The 19,364-nt window shown below is 39.0% G+C and overlaps 1 protein-coding gene across 5 annotated transcripts in view; it reads right to left on the reverse strand.

The window, feature by feature from the left end:
• Positions 1 to 19,364, reverse strand: part of LOC119526425 (carboxyl-terminal PDZ ligand of neuronal nitric oxide synthase protein) — a 310,288-nt gene that overhangs the window by 70,026 nt on the left and 220,898 nt on the right. For 4 of the 5 annotated variants that reach the window (XM_037825479.1, XM_037825481.1, XM_037825482.1 and 1 more), the window contains one exon: positions 9,630 to 9,703. In XM_037825479.1, the coding sequence (XP_037681407.1) occupies positions 9,630 to 9,703 (74 nt within the window). The remainder of the gene's footprint in view (positions 1 to 9,629; positions 9,704 to 19,364) is intronic. The other variant, XM_037825480.1, reaches the window with a different exon arrangement.

The following is a 19,364-nucleotide window of genomic DNA, read 5'->3' on the forward strand; positions in this document are numbered from 1 at the left end:
TAAATTTTGCAAGCATGTACAGGAATGAAGTTTTCCACAGATTCTCAAAGGCATCTGTGTCCCAGAAAAAGTCAAGATGACCTGACGGATACCCAGGCCAGAGCCTCTTCAATAGCAGGGAGAGGAGTCAGGAGAAGGGTGTCCATGCTACTTTGCACACAGTACTTTCCCATCTGAGACTTTTCATGCTTTGCAAAAATTATTTGGTACTAATTCTATTCCCTTTACATATTTAAGAAGGAGAAAATGAAGCAGAGAGTAATGAAATTTGAAACCAGATACTCATTTAGTAGTAGAACTGGGGACCAGGACTGGTTTCCCTGCCTCTTGGCATTCCCGTTTCTTCCTCTGCAGGATAATTCTCTCCCTGGAAGACAGTGTTTAATTATGTGAAATTTTCTAAATTTGGTATAATTGGATTTTGCATCATTATTAGTATAATAATACTAATTATTATTAGTATTTAGCTTTGATTGGTCTCGTGGCTGTTTTTGATTTTCTACTGTGCGTATCTATTTACTCTCTGGTCAGCTTCATTTCTCACTTGCATTGTGCCTTAGGCCACCAAGGAAGGGGTTCCCGACGGCTACCTATCCTCTCAAACCTTTCACCAAGTGTACTGGAAGGACTTTTCCCTGGGTGTTGACATGAAAATTTTAGGGTAGCAAACAAGTGGATCAAGCCTGCCCCATCCTTGCCTTGCAGTAAGGATTTATTAAACACCTACTATGCACTAAGGACTCTTCCAATACTAGGGAAACAGAGTGGACAAAACAGATCTGGCCTTGCCTTTGTGAAGCTCATGTTAAAAGTTACCATGACACAAATTTTCATTCTTTCACCATGATAGAATTTGATAATCAATAATCAAGCAGGGTACCACCAGAGGCAGAAAGCCTTAAGAAAGGGTGAAACTAAAACTACCAAAGAGTCAAGCTCAGGTCACTGAGGCCTACTCTCTCTCCCTCAAATAAGAGGACTCCTTCATTTACTCTCTGTATTCAGACTGTCACTAGTCTGAAAGATAAGTGCTTAAAGCAGCTCACAGGCCCTTTTTCTATGAATTTCTACTGCTGTCACCCATTTTTCCAGTCCCAGACACTCTTCTCTTTATCCTCAGATTACAAAGGCAATCTCTCCTTAGTTTCGTCTCTCTGACTCAACTCTCCCCTCACTTGGGGCACCCTGCATTACAGGCCAGAATGTTTTTTTCTCAACACCACTTTCGCTTTGGAATTCTGAGTCAAAAGCCATTATGAGAAGACTGTAAGTACAGATGTGGGATAAAGTTCTTGATATGTTCCTAAGAGAAAAACAGGCTAATCGTAGAAATAAATGTCAAATAATAATGGATTTTGTGAAAAACATGAGTGTCTCTATATTTTCAAGTAGAATGGTCCTAGGAATAAGTAGGTATTGAAGGAAGAACATTCACTTTTTCCTTTATAAAACATCTTTACTACCTTATTTTTAGTAACAAGCATGTCTTATTTGATAATTTTAAAAATTATTCTCCAATCACATTCTCTTAGACACTTATCTGAAAACCATCACAGAAGAGCCTTGAGGACACAGGCTATGTCTTACCTGCCTTTGCATTCCCAGAGGGTCCTACATAGTGGTAAATAATAACTGGGGATGAAGGGATGAAAAAGAAGAAGGAAGGAGAGGAAAGGAAGGTCTTGGATGTGTGTCTGCCAATATATGTACATGACTTGGAGCCAGGAGGAGTCACAGAGACCACAGATCATCAGTCCCTCACTGGAGACTCATTGCCCATTCCAGGTGTTTACTGAGAGTTGCAAAGCACAAAGATCTTTGTCAAGCCTATGAAGAGGTATAAAGACTAAAATACAGAACATGCCTTTAAGGAAAGATAAAGAATGGTGGGAGATAAAGAAGACAAATAACTGTGTAGTGTTGAAAGCAAAAGAAATAAGCAGAAATGAGAGGAGAAGGAAGAGGAAGAGGAGGGTGGTACTGCAGAGAGGTACAGAAGAACCTAGGAGATGCTGGTATATTTGGTGATGTGAAGAACACGCACGATAAACATGGAGGGAGCAGTGTCTAGAAAGTGGTGAAAATCAAACCAGACTACAAGAAACTATAGGATGGTGGGCAGGGATAAAGGCACAGACAGGGATGTGGGAAGGAGAGGGAGGTTGATAGAATATGTGCTTTTGAATGGGGTTAGCAGGGTTTGGAAGAGGATATTTTAGGTCAGGAAAGAGATGAGCATATTTATAAGGAGAGTGAAGGAGTCCATGGAGAGCAAGAGACAGAAGCATGGGGAAAGAACAGCTGAAGAAACAGAAGATGGATCCAGAACACAGAAAGCAAGGGACAGAGAGGTAAGTAGGTGACGACACAAAGATGTGCCGAGTGAGAGGAGGAATCTCACAGAGGAAGGGGGTTACCTCCGGGGACTAAGGGCATACAGAGTTGATAGCTTGAAGAGGGAGAAAGGACTTGGAACATTAATGAGGGGAAGTTATACCAGGAGCAATATACAAGATTGAAGAGCAGCCATGGAGAAATAACTGAAACCAGATGGCATGAATGATATTTCCTTCCCCTTCTAAGTTCATAAATTTCTCCACCCATAAAATTGGGTAATTCCAACTCATGCATATTTATGAAAAGGCACTGCCTATGAAAGGTTTTGAAGCTGGAAAGAATAAAAATATTAACTATACATGAAACATTACTCATGACTAGAGTGATGGACACTCATATCTTTCAGATGGACTGGCCCAGAAATGATATGAGAAGCAGTTAGGGAGAGACTGACAGGTTGGGCTACCTCCAGACACCTGGTTGTCAGTTTTCCCAGTTTGGCAGAATCCCCTCAAGAACCTCAGCTAATGGAAGGCCGGGGGAGGGGAAGACATTCATCTTTACAGAAACAATAAGGAGAGGGTGCAGTCACCCTGTTACTTATAAATCACTTAGACAGAAAATGAGAAATATATTTATCATAAGCAAAGAACTGGCTCCAGCTCCGAGTCTGCATGTCCTTCCTTGATCTGTCAGGACCCTCTGCACCTCGGCCCTCCTTCCAGAGTTTAGTGGGAGTGGCAGGAAGGGAATGCGTGCCAGGGTTTGAGTTGGGGACTTGGGTCCTTAGGAGGTTTGGAAGAAGGTGGGGGGTGGGCAGTTAAAGAGTAGAGAGTCTCTATTGGGACTCTAAAATCTGTGAGATCTGATTTTAGAGGGACAACATGGATTTTGGAGAGTCTTCTTCAGAATCCTGAGAGAACATTTTTGATTGTACAAAACAGGAGAGTGACTAATTACCATATCATCTACCTTTTGTCTATATATCCCAGGTCAGGACTCCAGGTTGTCTCTCAAGGCCTGCCTAATACAGATACTGCACACTCCATGTCTCTCACCCACAGCCACACCCCAACCTCTCCATGAGCCTGCCCACCGGCTGACACTCATCTGCACCCTGTCCCCTAAAGGTTGCTTCCTGTTTCCCTGGCAAATGGGGCCCAATTGTGGCCTCGTGACCACAGCAAACTTTTCTGCTATCCAGGGGGCTGCAAGCAGACTTTCTACAAAGAGGTCTGAACCCCAGCCTTGGGAAGGGGTCTCCCTTTCAAATTTGTCCCTCCTTGGGTACACGTCTTCAACCCTAGAGCACCCTTAGGAGTTCTCTTTACATCTTATAGGTAGATATAAAGATCTTAATAATTATTATGTTATACTTCTCCTGTTTAAATCACTGCATAGTTTCTGTCTCCTGATTAAACCCAGTCTGTTATATCACCGTCTTCCCCAGTGCCTAGCACAATGAACAAGTCCTAGTAGGCAGTCAATACATATTTGATTTCCATGCATCTCTTCCTCCCATCCCTGGTTAGTCCTGAATAATTCATGCCTGACTCGCACATGATCAAAGTATGGATTAATATGGAAGAACAAAATTGGAATGATTTATTGATTAATGATTGATTTACAATGATCACACCAACTCCTTGGATTTAATTAATATCATTTCTGGGGACCATTCTACCTGGTTTGATCATTCAAACCACAAACAGAAAATTACTTTCAGTCTGGCTCCTGGAGAATACTGGTTTGCTCGTCAGTCTAACTCCTGGTATCAAGGAACAAGAATCCCCTAGAGACTGATTTACTCAAGCAAGTTAATTCTGCCATTGCCCACTAAGATTAGGGTAGGAGACACCAAGGCAGTGAAAACTGAAATTCAAAAGCACAGTGAGTTCCATACTGGTACAACTACTCCAATAATGTTTTAATATAAGACATATGTTCTTTAAATCAGAAAAGGTAGAATAAGCATATTAACTATGGAAGTAAAATCCTAAATAAACAAAGGAAGAATAAAAACATAAAAGTCTTCACTTTCCAGGCCTAGCCCTTTTCTATTCAACATCCTTATCAGGAACTTTGATGAAAAAATTCTCATTAAAGTTGCACTTAGCAGAAACTAGGAAAGTTAGCTTGTTACTAGAACCTGGTGTGGTGGATCTGTAGTGTGTTAACTCAGCTAAGTTAGAAATAAGTATCTCAGTATTCTCTTCCCTGGGGAGCTCTAGTAGGGTTGCCTAAAGAGAAATTTGTGGGAGTTTGGGAGTGGAAATAAAAAAGCAGCTATTATGCTCTGAATGTCATCACTGGTTAGAGGCAGTGAGGGAAAGATGTTGAGGTACAGTGAGGTGTAGTTTGTCCTCACTTTTCTGTGCTGTGCATCCAGCTCTCCTTCACAACCGTCAGCCCAGCTGATAACAGTGAACCTAAACCCACTGCCAAAAGCTTCACTGCAAACTCAGGGGCAGCAGACATGAGAAGGCGAAAACCTTCCACCAACTTCTACACCCACCCCCTTCACAGTTCCACTCTAGCACGCAGGCGCGCCCAGCTGCCTGCACACTCTTATAATCCACTCTAGGGCTGGCTAACAAAGTTTCTCTGCTCTTTTTTGGGCCTTTTAATACCCAGCTCCTCTCACAATTATGTGGGTCTAATACAAGGAAAATTCTTTATTCTGTAATAGTTATAGTTGTCTTGCCTCCCTGATTGAAGTCTGATTCACCAGAATTCAAAAACTCTGAAGAATGGGCTCAAATGTAACATACCAAATTTAACATAGATATATGTAAAGTCCTACTTTTAGGCTAAAAAAAAAAAAAAAAAGACAGAGGAAACTCAGAAATAAAGAACAGTAAAACCTGGATTTAAAACAACTTACTATGACCATCATAAGGATTTCTGAATCACAAGCCCACCATGAACTAGGACCTAATGCAGCTTATGACACAAATAAGCAACTGATAAAGTGATCTAATTCTTAAAAAGTGAATGTAAAAATCCATGTCATGGGGGTGAAATTGTGTCTCCACATTTTATGATAAAACAGCATCTAGGATATTATAGTAAAGTTTAACATAGTTTAAGAAGATTGCTGTGTTCTGTAATAAGAAAATCTAGAAAACTATAATGAAAAATGGCTTCAGGAACTTGGGTTGTTTAGCTGAAAGGAAAGAGAAATAAGATCTATATATTTGTGGTTCCAGAGGAAGAATAAATGGAAAAAAATTATCTTAAGAAATATGCTTTCACTTAATGAAGGACACTTGAATAGTAAATAGTTTCAGAGAAATAGAAGGCATCCTTTACAGATGGGACATTGGACTAGACGTCCACTACAGTCCTTTAAACCTCTTAAAATTCCAGGATTCTGTCATTCTACATGAGGAAGGCAAAAGACTTACATTTAAAATTTGATGTAATAAAAAAAAAAACTCAATTACTAGTGTGGTAAAGCCATTTCCTTGGAGTAGGAAGAATGTATTTTACCATAGAGGAATTCTGCTAAAGTGATCATTTCAGGAATCCAGTATCTCATAAAAGCCTTAAACAATTATGTGTTCTTCGGCTGCGCTACTGAATCAAACCAGAGTGGTTCCTTAAAGGCAAAAAAAAAAAAAAAAACAAAAGAACACTTTTCTCAAGAAAAGCTCATTTGTTAATGTTATCATAGTCTCACAACAATAAATGTTCTTATTGATGATAAAATGGACATACACAGGTCAGAAAAAGAAGTCCTCTTTTATCTACCCATAACGCATGGAATACAAATTCACACAAACACAGGACTAAAACTTCACAATTTAATACATGAAAAAAAGTATCTAGGAGACTGAAAAAGCACTGGCTAAGGTTCATTCCTTTGATTATAAACACAGGTTGCTAAATTTTCGTAAATTAGAAGAGAGGCTTCTAATGTAAGATATCTACAACCTATGTATGGGTTTTGGGGGTTGGGATTTTTGGCCGAAGGAAAATTCATTTTAAAATTTAAAATTTCTTTGGAGTTTTTCTCTCCTCCCTGCCAAAAAAAGTTCCTTCTTAAAAGTGAATGGATGGAAAAAAGATATACCATGCTAACACTCATCAAAAGAAATCTTTGAAAAAGAACAAAGACAGAAGACTAACACTACCTGATTTTAAGACTTAAATTAATATAGACAGGATGGCACTGGTGTCAAGACAGATAATAAGACAAATGGAACAGAATGGAAAGTCCAGAAACAGATCACACAGATTTGCTACAGAGGTGCAGACACTTCAGGGGGGAAAGAATAGTCTTTTCGACCAATGGCATTGAAACAACTGGATATCTATGTACAAAAAAATGAATGTTGACCCATATCTTGGACCACATATTAAAGACATGAATCAACATGGATCACAGAACCAAATATAAAGCCTAAAACTATAATTCTTCTGGAAGAAAAGATAGGAGAAAATCTCTGTAGCCTTAAGTTAGGCAAAGATTTCTTAAATATGATACCAAAAACACAATCCATAAGATAAAAAATTGATTGGACATCATCAAAATTCTGCTCTTCAAATGGCACTATTAAAAGAAAAGACAAGTCAGACTTGGAGAATATATTTGCAAATCATCTATCTGATAAACGACTTGTATCTAGAATTTATAAAGAACTCTCAAAATTCAATAATAAGAAAACACCCCAATTAAAAATGGGCTCAAGATCTAAACTGACATTTCAAAAAAGATATACAAATGGCAAATAAGATGAAAAAATGCTCAACATCATTAGTCATTAGGAAAACAAAAATTAAAACCACAATGAGATTCTATTACATATTTATTTGCAGGGCTAAAATTAAAGACTGACCATACCAGATGTTGTCAAAGATATGGAGGAGCTGGAACTCTCACATACCAATGATAGATAGTACAACCACATTTGGAAAACAGTTTGGCAGTTTCTTGAAAAGTTAAACATATACCTACCATATGATCCAACCATTCCACTGCTGGGTATTTACCCAAGAATAATGTAAGCAGATATCCATACAAAGACTCATACATGAATATTCATAGAAGCTTTAATTTTAATAGTTAAAAACTGGAAACCATCAAAATGTACATAAGCACATGAATGCTAAGCAAACTGTGGTAAACCCGTGCAATGAAATACCACTGAGTGGGAAAAAGAGGGGAGGGGGGGATGAATGAGCAAGAACAAGGAAAGAATCTCAAAATAAATAATTATGCTAAGTGAAAGAAGCCAGATTCCCACCCCCACCCCCATCCCCACCCCCTGAGAAAAAGGCTACTATATAATTCTATTTATACAAAATTCTAGCAAATGTGAACTTATCTGTTATAATAGAAAGGAGATCAGTAGCTGCTTGGGGATGTTGGGGGTGGGAAAGAGAGGTGAAGCTGGGAGGGATGGGTGGGGGGGATTATAAGAGGGCATGAGGAAATTTTGAGGGGAATAGATATGTTCATCATCTCGACTGAGGTCATGGTTTCACAAATGTATACTTATATTAAAACAGAAAATCATTCACTTTAAATATACTCAGTTTTTGTATGTCAATTATACCTCAATAAAGATGTTTAAAAAATAAATTTAAAAAATCAACAGATTGTTTGGGATATGTTAAAATTTGGGGGAGAATCTTTTCTTTTAACCAGGAAAAGGCAAGATTCAAATTCATGACCAGAATCCATAAAAGGGTCATACACGCACACACACACTTACATACATGGTGTCACTATAAAACAAACAAACAAAAACACAAACACAAGAAACCTTCCTTGTAACAAAAACAAATGATAGAGGTTTACCCATTTATGTTCTTCAAGCCCCATTCCGATGCAAACTGTTTCTTAAAGCCTTTGCTCATCAGTGAAGCAGAAAGTGATCATTCCCTCCTGTGAACCACCATTAACACTTACTTACATGTTATTTTTTAGATATTAATTCAATACATTCATCCATCCACCCAACACACATTAATTAAGTGTCTCATATGGGCCAGACACAGGTTTGGTGCTAGAAATACAAAAGCGAGTAGAGCATGGTTCCTCTCCTCAAGAGCTTCACAGACTAGTCGTAAAAGACAGTAAAAAAAAACAAACAAAAACAAGTAACAGTAATATACTAAACAACTATTTCAAGAGATGTACAAAAAATACTGCAGGTACACATGGGAAGAAATTCATTTGTCAGACATACTATCTTGTACTACAGTGACTCCATTTCCCTACTAGACCCCAAATTACCCAAGAACAAGGGACCATGACTTACTCATTTCAGTAATCTATGAAATTACCTAGCACAGGGCCTGGCATGCCTTTTTGCATATACATATATATTGACTGAATGAATGGAAACTCCATTTCTTGGCTAGAAGGCAGGGCCACCACACTGCCTTCTTCACAGTTGAGTTCCAATCCTTATCTACTTTGACATCAAAGGCATGGCAATAATTTAGGAGAAGAAAAAAAATCAAAACCCAAATCTAGGTCCCCACAATCCCAAAAGAATAGTTAATGCCCATTCTCCCAGTGAAGAAAACAGGAAGGAGGCAGGGGTGGGGTGGGGGTTGGTCAGCAGGTCAGAGACAGAAAGAGGACACTGATGAGTCAGAGTCATGCCATGGTTCCCAGGAAGGCTCTGGCTTTCTGTACATCTCCTATCAGGGAGTATACACTGACAGCAGCCATCTACTCCCCACAGGAATCATACCAGTCTCATTGTTTTACATTTAGGTCTATTAAGTTATAGAGATTAAATCTGTGACTTTCTGCTTTCGCAAATGATCACAAATCCCTCATCTATGCTCAGTTTCTGAAGGGACGGGAAGGTGGAACAGACAACTGTGGGAAACTGAGAATAGGGTGAGGGCAAAACTCAGTTCTCTCACTTTGATCAAAACATTTGTAATTTTATGGAATTTCAGTTAAAACCTGAAATTAAAAACTAAGTGATAATAAATCATAAAACTTAGCACAAAATGAAAAGGCTTTCAAAATTACACTGAAAGATTTGGATTAAACACCAAGCAGAAATTCTTCATAGCTTCTTTAGACAAGTCGAATACAACAAAAGAAGAGTTTTCCACTCATTCATAAACGTAAGGTAGATTCACTTCTGTACTTACATCTAAAGAATCCACAGGTCTCAGAAGGGAAAGGCAATAGAAATTTATTTAGCTTTGTCTGGGGTCCCCCAGGTGACAGGTGGCTCCAGGAGATGACAGGACCCTGGGCTCAGAGGTCCTCTTGACCATGGGACCAGGCTCTGCCAGGGCCCTCCTGGGGCTCTTACCTGTAGATAGGGTCCTGCATCACCAGCATCTTGCTCTCATCCCATGTCCACTCCTTTTTCTGCAATAAAAGAAGCTGTAAATGAATAAGTTAGGTTTGTCCTCAGCCACAGAACCAGGACACCCATTGAGCTACTAATGCTTATGCAAAGATATACATTTTGCTCCTGACCTGACCTTTTCCCTCTAAGGAGCCTGGAGATTATTGCTCAAAAAGAACAAGGGGAAAATGCCAAGTGTCTGCTCTGTTCACTTTCCTTCAAGCACTTTAGGAGAGCGTCTCTCCAGGGTGGGGAGGACAGGCAGCAGCCAAGCAGGCCTCAGGGGACCACAGGCAGACTCTAAATCAGAAAGCTAATGCATGGGGAAATCCCCCGGGAAGAAAGACTATACTTCATGCCAGAGCACCGGGAGAAGCAGGAAGAACAAAAGGGAGAAGAGGACAGACATAGGCCTTTTCACAGGGTGTGAATAATGCCTCCAAATGCAAATGAACTGTAGATCCACCCTCCCACCCTTACCCTTAAAAAAAAAAGCTCCACACAAGCCTGGTAAGTTAACCAGCACATTTGCAGAAACTAGTGGTGAGTGTAAAGGAGACTCCAGCAGCTGGGGATGAGGATGGGAATGGGGAGGGGGTGGGGGAGGGAGAAGTCAAGTGCAGAGCTGGAGCCCCCAGGCACTGGATGGAGAGAGGAGAGCCCCAGTGCGGAGAGGCAGCCCGGGGCGGGGGGCACCAGCCAGCCACAACCCCTCAGGTCTCTGACCCCCAGTGGCAGAGACAGGGACTCCAGCTTCACCTTCACAGGCCTTTGTCATAGAGACAATGCTGTCCCCGGTAATTGAGGGCGACTGAATACACTCATCTCACTATGAAAAAGCTCATCCAGAGAGAGAAAGAGAAAGAGAGAGAGGGAGGGAGGGAGGGAGGGAGAGAGGGAGGGAGAGAGAGAGAGAGAGAGAGAGAGAGGGACAGAGAAACAGAGACACACAGGAAAAGGGCAAGTATATATGGGATTAATTATTGTGCACTGAGTGCTCTTAGCTACGTAGATTTCTCAGAGATAATCATAGGGTGGCCACTCTCCTATTGTATCAGAATTTGGAGATTGTTGGCTTTCTTCCAGGGACTAGGAGAGACAATATCCAGCCCCTGAGGGTGACATCAGGGAAAAGCATTTTGCCAGCAGCGTTACTATAACACAACACTATACATACCTGTTGTGTACCAACACACACACAAACAGACCCAGACCCCCCCACATACATACCAATTAATCCCTGGAATTTCAATTTAATACCAGTCCAACCATAGAGGTGAACTGTAACTGGTTTATAAGAATTCAAGATCAAACACTGTTTTACAGACAACAAAACTCTGGCTAAAATTAAGAATTATTTTTTTTTAAAGTTGCTATCCTATAATTGCTACTCATTGCCATATACAATTTTAATATATAAACGGCCCATTCAGAGCAACACAGAACAAGCAAACTAATTTCTTTTCCAAGTGTGAACTCTTCAGATACATAAATAACCAAGTCTAGACTCTCTTCTTTATACAGATTTTGCAAACAATCCTCACCGGACAAGTTTTCTTTCTTTGAACACACTTCTTGCCAGTGTCCCCCTCAAAACCTGGTATTCTGAACTGGATCTGTGACCCCACACATGGTCTGATCAACATGTACAGAGACACTATTCATTTCCACGTTCCAGCCATGGTACTACTCTTAGCCCAACAATCATTAATTTTTAGCACTTTTAGCTGCCTCCTAATCTCACTGGCACATTATCAGGCTGGTTTCCAACTGGTGCACTGAGATTTTTCAGAAGTAAAGTCTGCATAGTTGGATCCCTATTTTAAGCACATAATTTTTAATATTCACCACAGGATTTCTTTGAGTAGCAAGATATAATAAGGTGTTTAAAATATGGTTTGATTTGGGGGCAAATATTTTTTAACACAAATATTAAATAAAGTCACATCAATAGTCATGACCATACATTCTGTCATTTTTTTAGAATTAAAAAAATTTTTTTAATTAAACATTTTTTATTAGAGCTGTTGTAGGTTTACAGAAAAATCATGCAGAAAGTACAGAGTTCCCATATACCCATCTCTCATACACACATTTTCCCTAATATTAATATTTTGCATTAATGTGGTAGCTCTGTTACAATTGATGAAATAACATTACAATTATACTATTTTTTTTTGATCAGCAAATGATAGTGTTTTGTTTTTTTTTTCATTTTTATTGAGATTGTTCAGATACCATACAATTATCCAAAGATCCAAAGTGTACAATCACTTGCCCCTGGGTACCCTCATACAGCTGTGCATCCATCACATTTAATTTTTGTTCAATTTTTAGAAACTTTTCATTACTCCACACAAGAAAGTGAAAGATGAAAAAAGAAAAGGAAACTCTAATCCTCCCCTATCCCTCATAAAGTCAGAAACTAGAATACAGATTACCTGGGGCTGGGTGGGGGTAAGTAATGGGGAGTTAATGCTTAATTGGTATGGAGTTTCTGTTTGGAGTGACGGAGAAGTTCTGGTAATGGATGGTGGTGATGGTGGCACAATATTGTGAACATAATTAACACCAATGAATTGTGTATTTGTAAGTGGATAAAATGATAAATTTTTGTGTGAACACATTTTCACGCCTCTAGGATAAATGCAGACATTCCTCCCAATTCAGGTTGGTGTATGATGAGTGGATGGTCTCGTTTGGCCCCCCGCAGTTATTCTGGATTATTTACTAGTTGTTTCTGTTTTTTGTAGTTGTTCCAGGGGGACTACTTAGCTTCCACTCCTCTCTATGCCGCCATCTTGCCCCCTATAATTATACTATTAACTATAGTCTATAGTCTACATTAGAGTTCACTCTTTGTGTTGTTCAGTTCTATGGTTTTTTATTCTGGTTATACATATACAACTTAAAATCCATACACAAATGTTTATAGCAACTTTATTCATAATAGCCAAAAGCTGGAAACCATCCAGATGTACTTCAAGGGTAAGTGGTTAAACAAACCATGGTACATCTGTATCGTGAATTATTACTAGTAATTAACAGAAGTGCAGTATTTATACAGCAAGAACTTGAATGAATCTCCAGAGAATTTGGTTAAGTGATAAAAAGCCAATGCCCAAATGCCCAAAGGTTGCATTCTGCATGATTTTATTTATTTAGCATTCTTGAAATGACAAAACTAAAGAAATAGAGAACAGATTACTAGTTATCAGGGGTCAGGGCAGAGATGGAGGTGCGTAAGGCCATAAAAGGTCAACACGGGGGATTCTTGTGGTGATGGAAATGTTCTGTACTTTGTGTCAGTGTGAATATTCTGGTTGTGATATTGCACTTTAATTTTGCAAAATATTACCTTTGTGGGAAACTGGGTAAAGAACACATGGTCTCTGGGTATTATTTCTTATAACTGAATCTACCATTATCTGCAAATAAAAAGTTTGATTAAAAATATTTAAATAAACAAACTCTTCAAGGTTGTTTTAATGTGCAGCCCACAATACCAACCACTGGTGGAGAACGTCATTACAATCCTGAACTGTGAGGCTGCCTGACAATTTAATCATCTTACTTCCTGTAAGAGCAGGTTACTAATTTGGGATTGGTTCTTTGTACTTCCTGTGATCCTGTCCTGTGGATGTATAACCTTGAAATGGCTATATATTTGAAATACTGAATAGGAAATATTTTGCACACTATTAGCACATAGTAAAGATGGGTGCAGTGTGGGGAGGTGGACAATAGGGAATTCTTCATCCAGCCATTTGGAACCACTGACAGTTCCTTAAAGTCACCTCTTTTTTTTTTTTTTATTAAATTCAGTTTTATTGAAATACATTCACACACCATACAATCATCCATGATATACAATCCACCGTCCACAGCATGACAACATAGTTATGCGTTCATCACCACAATCTATCTCTGAACATTTTCCTTACATCAGAAAGAACCAGAACAAGAATGAAAAATAAAAGTGAAAAAAGAACACCCAAATCATCCCCCCTTCCCACCCCATTTGTCCTTTAGTTTTTATCCCCATTCCTCCCCTCATCCATACACTAGATACACGGGGTGTGATCCACAAGGTCTTCACAATCACACTGTCGCCCCTTGTAATCTACATTATTATATAATTGTCTTCAGGAGTCCAGACTGCTGGGTTGGAGTTTGGTAGTTTCAGGTATTTATTAAAGTCGCCTCTTTTACATATGCTCTTTCATCTGCCTGGAAAGGCTGTCCACCTTGTCCACATGTAAAGCCTTCCTTGACCTCCCCCAGTTCAGCTTTTGCCTCTGTCCTTTGTATCTCTGCTATATTTTGTACTCCTGCTACTATCACAATGCCAGTCACACTGAACAGTGTTCTATGTTTACATGGGAGCTTCTTGAGCATAGCGACTACGCGTGATTTACCTTTGCCTCTGCGGCACCCAGCAGTATTAACACAGAGAAGGTACTTAGTAAATGTTGCTAACAGAATTGAATTAAATGTGCAGGCAGACAAAAGGTGGAAGCAACACGTGTCCATCTGCAGATGGATGGATAAGCAAAATGTGGTATGTCCGTACAACGGAGTATTATTCAGCCCTATCCCTAACCAACCCCCCTCAATTGTTGACTCATAGTATTGATATAGTACATTTGTTACTGTTTATGAAAAAATGTTGAAATACTACTAACTGTAGTATATAGTATATAGTTTGCAATAGGTATATAGTTCTTCCCTATATGCCCCTCTATTATTAACTTCTAATTGTATTGTCATACATTTGTTCTGGTTCATGGAAGCGATTTCTAGTATTTGTACAGTTGATCATGGACACTGCCCACCATAGGATTCAGTTTTATACATTCCCATCTTTTGACCTCCAACTTTCCTTCTGGTGACATATATGACTCTGAGCTTCCCCTTTCCACCTCATTCACACACCATTCGGCACTGTTAGTTATTCTCACATCTTGCTACCAACACCCCTGTTCATTTCCAAACATTTAAGTTCATCCTAGTTGAACATTCTGCTCATACTAAGCAACCACTCCCCATTCTTATTTTGTGAAAGTGAAATCATACAGTACTTGTCCTTTTGCAGCTGGTTTATTTCACTCAATGTGATGTCCTCAAGGTTCATCCATCTGTTGCAAACGTCAGAACTTCATTCCTTTTTATGGCTTGCCTTGAGGATGGCTAGAGTACTGGGTCAGCTGAGGGAGTACTCCCCACAGATATAGCGCCAGCACTTTTGGCCAGCAAAGTGAGGGCATAGGAATCCCACACTTTCAGCTCACCTGTGTAGACACAGCCTGTGCTCAGAGGCATGCAGCCTCTGAGGACAATTAAGTTACCAAACAGCACCATCTGCTGGAGTGTACCGAAAGTGCAAGGGAATAGAAACACTGAAAAATATGTTTCACACCCTTTATTAGGACCACGGGAGCTGGTCTACACACCCTGCAGAAACCGAGCCCAGTTTTGGCTAAGAAATATGGACAATACAACTGTCAAAACAGGGCTCTAAAACAAATCCAGGTCTTGCTGACTGGCAGAAAACAGCGCACTACTGGAAGCCAGCAGATCTATATTATCACACAGTGAACTTGCTGGGGTGCCCAGTGCCTACCTCCCAGCCTGTGGAAGGCCCCAGTTGGTGCCTGATTTGGGGGGGTGGGGGAGATTGGGGGACAGAGCCAATCTGACAACTGGCTAGTGAGGGAAACAAAGAAATACAGAGATCAAAGAAAACCAACAAGAAAACCCAAGGCGAAAGAGACAAAACAACTCCAGAATAAACTAATCAAGAAAATCTGGTGCCTAGACAGCAAAAAATCATGAGCCACATCAGGAAACCAGAAGATATGGCCCAGTCAAAGGAATAAACTAACACCTCAACTGAGATTCAAGAGTTGAAACAACTAATTAAAGATGTTCAAACAAATCTTCTAAATCAAACCAACAAGTTGAAAGAAAATGTGACAAAAGAGATGAAAGATATAAAGAATACACTGGGTGACCATAAAAAAGAATTTGAAAGCTTGGGAAAACAAATGACAATGACAGAACTTAATGGGAATGGAAGGCACAACAGAAGAGATGAAAAACACAATGGAGATATACAACAGCAGACTTGGAGGGGCAGAGGAAAGGTTTACTGAACTAGAGGACCGGTCATCTGAAATCCTACACACAAAAGAACAGATAGGGAAAAGAATGGAAAAATATGAGCAGGGGCTCAGGGAAATGAATGACAACACAGATGCCCATGAATATTCAAATTATAGGTGTCTGAGAAGGAGAAGAGCAGGGAAAAGGGACAGAAAGAATAATAGAGGAAATAATCAATGAAAATTTCCCAACTCTTATCAAAGACATAAAATTACAGTTCCAAGAAATGTGGCACACCCCAAACAGAATTGATCCAAATGGACCTACTTCAAGACACTTACTAATCAGATTCTCAAATGTCAAAGACAAAGAGAGAATTCTGAAAGCAAAAGAGCAAAGAAATCCATCACATACGAGGGAAGCTCAATAAGACTATTTGCAGATTTCTTAGTAGAAACCATGGAGGTGAGAAGGCAGTGGTATAATATATTCAAGATACTGAAAGATAAAAACTGCCAACCAAGAATCCTACATACAGCAAAACTGTCCTTCAAAAATCAGGAAGAGTTTAAAATATTTACAGATAAACAGACACAGTTCATGAACAAGAGACCCCCTCTACAAGAAATACTAAAGGGAGTGCTATAGACAGATAGAAAAAGGCAGGAGAGAGAGGTCTGGAGAAGAGTGTAGAAATGAAGATACCAGGAGATAGAAAGTGGGTAAAGATTGGGCATTTGATGCTGAAGAAGTACAGATTGTTCAAGAGGATTGATTGTATGGATCCAGAAATGGATAGCACAATACTGGGGGATGCTAGCACAATACTGTAAGCACACTGAACAACGATGACTGTGAGTATGGTTGAAAGAGGAAGGTTAGGGGCATGTAGGACACTAGAAGGAAAGATAAAAGATAAAGACTGGGACATTATAACCTAGGTGAAACCCAGAGTGGTCAATGATTGTGATTAAATGTACAAATTTAAGAATGTTTTTACATGAGGGAGAACAAATGAATGTCAACTTTGCAAGGTGTTAAAAATGGAATGGTATTGGGGAAAAATACAATCAATGCAAACTAGAGCCTATAGTTAATAGTAACACTGTAATATGCTTCCATTTATTGTATCAAGGCAATATACCAAAACTAAATGTCTCTAAGAGGGGGGTAGCAGGCAGGGGTATGAGATTCTTGGCATTGGTGTTATTGTCTGACTTTTTTATTGTATTTTATTTTAATTATATTTTTTCATTTTTTGCTTTTTAGTTGTCATTTTTTTCTTTCTTTTTCTTTTTCTTTTCTTTCTTTCTTTTTTTTTGGCCTCTTTCTCTTTCTTTGTGGAAGAAATGGAAATTCCTCACATAGATAGTGGTGGTGAATGTGTAACTATGAGATTATACAGGGAACCACTGATTGTTTACTTAGAGTAGAATGTATTGTGTGTGAATAAAATCATCTAAAAAATAGAGGGATACAAGTGCTAGAGAAAATGTGCAGAAACTGATGTACCTAATAACCATTAGGGTGGAAGTAGAATGGGGCAGCCCATCTGGAGGGCAATGTGGTGGTTCCACAGGAAGCAAAGTATAGGGTTGCCATATGGTCTTGCAGTTATAATGCTTCACTAATATGGACTAACTATAATGTGGAAACTCTGAGAACTGAATCTGAAAGCATAGGTTGTCAGGGGAAGGCTTATTGTAAAGGCTCCTAGATTGTATGCTCTTACAGCAGTTATACCTATTCCTGAGTTGTAATGGCTATTTCTAAATTCTGAGATGCTGAGCTCTTTGTGTATAACCTGATCAGTTTCTGGAACTTTGAGTATCTGTATGATACCCGAGACTCTGACCCAGAGTCTGGCAGCTATGAATGTCAGCATTACCCCATACAGCAAATGTTAAAACAGTCTAACAATAGAAATCAGACTTCAATTAGAGATATGAACAAAATGGACTTGGTTAGGGCTAAGGTAAAACAGACTAAAGGGTAAAGGTCAATACTGACAGTGTTTTAAAACTTCAACTTCTCTGTGAGACCAATGGAAGCGATTTTATTGAGTGCAAAATCTGTATTTTTTGTAACATACTATATAATTTAACTTGTATGGTCAGTTTATTCAAACACCATAATTATACAGAACTTTGAATAGAGAGTGAAATCCGGTTGGTTTGTACAGGTTTGTGTGGAGCCCTGATACATTCCAGAGTAATTTGGGTAGAGAATAAAAATGTATTTGTAAAGCCCCCTTGAGGGATGGGGGAAAATATGGAAATATTAAATTACCCCACTTGGGGAATTAATTATATTCTCACAAACATTGGGGACTACCAACTTAGAAGGCCAAGCTGTCAATTTTGGGGCTTGCCCTTATGAAATTTGTTATCTCAAAGGAGAGGTTAAGCCTACTTAAAATCGTGCCTAAGAGTCACACCCAAGGAACCTCTTTGGTTGCTCAGATGTGGCATCTCTTTCTAAGCCAACTAGGCAAGTAAACTCACTGCCCTCCCCACTACATGGGACATGACTCATAGGGATGAGCTTGGCCCTGGCATCATGGAATTGAGAAAGCCTTCTTGAACCAAAAAGAGGAAGAGAAATGAAACAAAATAAAGTTTCAGTGGCTGAGAGATTTCAAACAGAGTGAAGAGGTCATTCTGGAGGTTATTCTTATGCATTATATCGATGTCCTATTTTAGTTTTCAGTGTAATGGAATAACTAGAAGGAAATGCCTGAAACTGTTGAACTGCAACCAAGTAGCCTTTATTCTTGAAGATGATTGTATAACTATATAGCTTACACTGTGTGACCATGTGATTGTGAAAACCTTGTGGCTCATACTCCCTTTATCCAGTGTATGGACAGATGAGTAGAAAATTGAGAAAAAGTAAATGAATAATAGAGAGGGATGGGATGTTTTGGGTGTTCTTTTTCACTTCAATTTTTATTCTTATTCCTTTTTGTGTGTGGTAATTAAAATGTTCAAAAATTGATTGTGGTGATGAATATACAACTATATAATGGTGCTGTGAACAACTGATTGTACACAGCAGATGACTGTATGGTATAACTATGTCTCAATAAAATCGAATTAAAAAAAAAAAAAAGAAAGAAACTGTCACACTGCTTTCCAGAGGATTTAGTGCAGCATTTTACATGCCTACCAGCAATGTGTAAGTGACCAAGTTTCTCTGCAGCATTTGGTATTTTCTCCTTTTTTTTTTTCCCTCTTGGACAGTCTTAGAAGAGTTTTGTTCCTTTTTTTTGATCATTTCAATTTCTTTGATTTTTTCTCTTTATTATTTCCTTACTTCTGCTTGCTTTGGGTTTATTTTGCTCTTCTTTTTCTAGATTCTTGAGGTGAGAGCTTAGATTGTTGATTTTCAAATGTAAGCATTTAGTATTATGAATTTTCCATTCAGCTCTGCTTTAGCTGCATCCCACAAATTCTGATATGTTGTATTTTCATTTTTATTCAGTTCAATCTATTTGTTTATTACCCTTGAGACTTCCTATTTGACTCATGGATTATTTAGAAGTGTGCTGTTTAGTTTTTAAGTGTTTGGCAGTTTTCTTTTTTAAAAAAA

The sequence above is a fragment of the Choloepus didactylus genome, chromosome 2 (assembly GCF_015220235.1).
Source record: "Choloepus didactylus isolate mChoDid1 chromosome 2, mChoDid1.pri, whole genome shotgun sequence".
Taxonomy (NCBI): domain Eukaryota; kingdom Metazoa; phylum Chordata; class Mammalia; order Pilosa; family Megalonychidae; genus Choloepus; species Choloepus didactylus.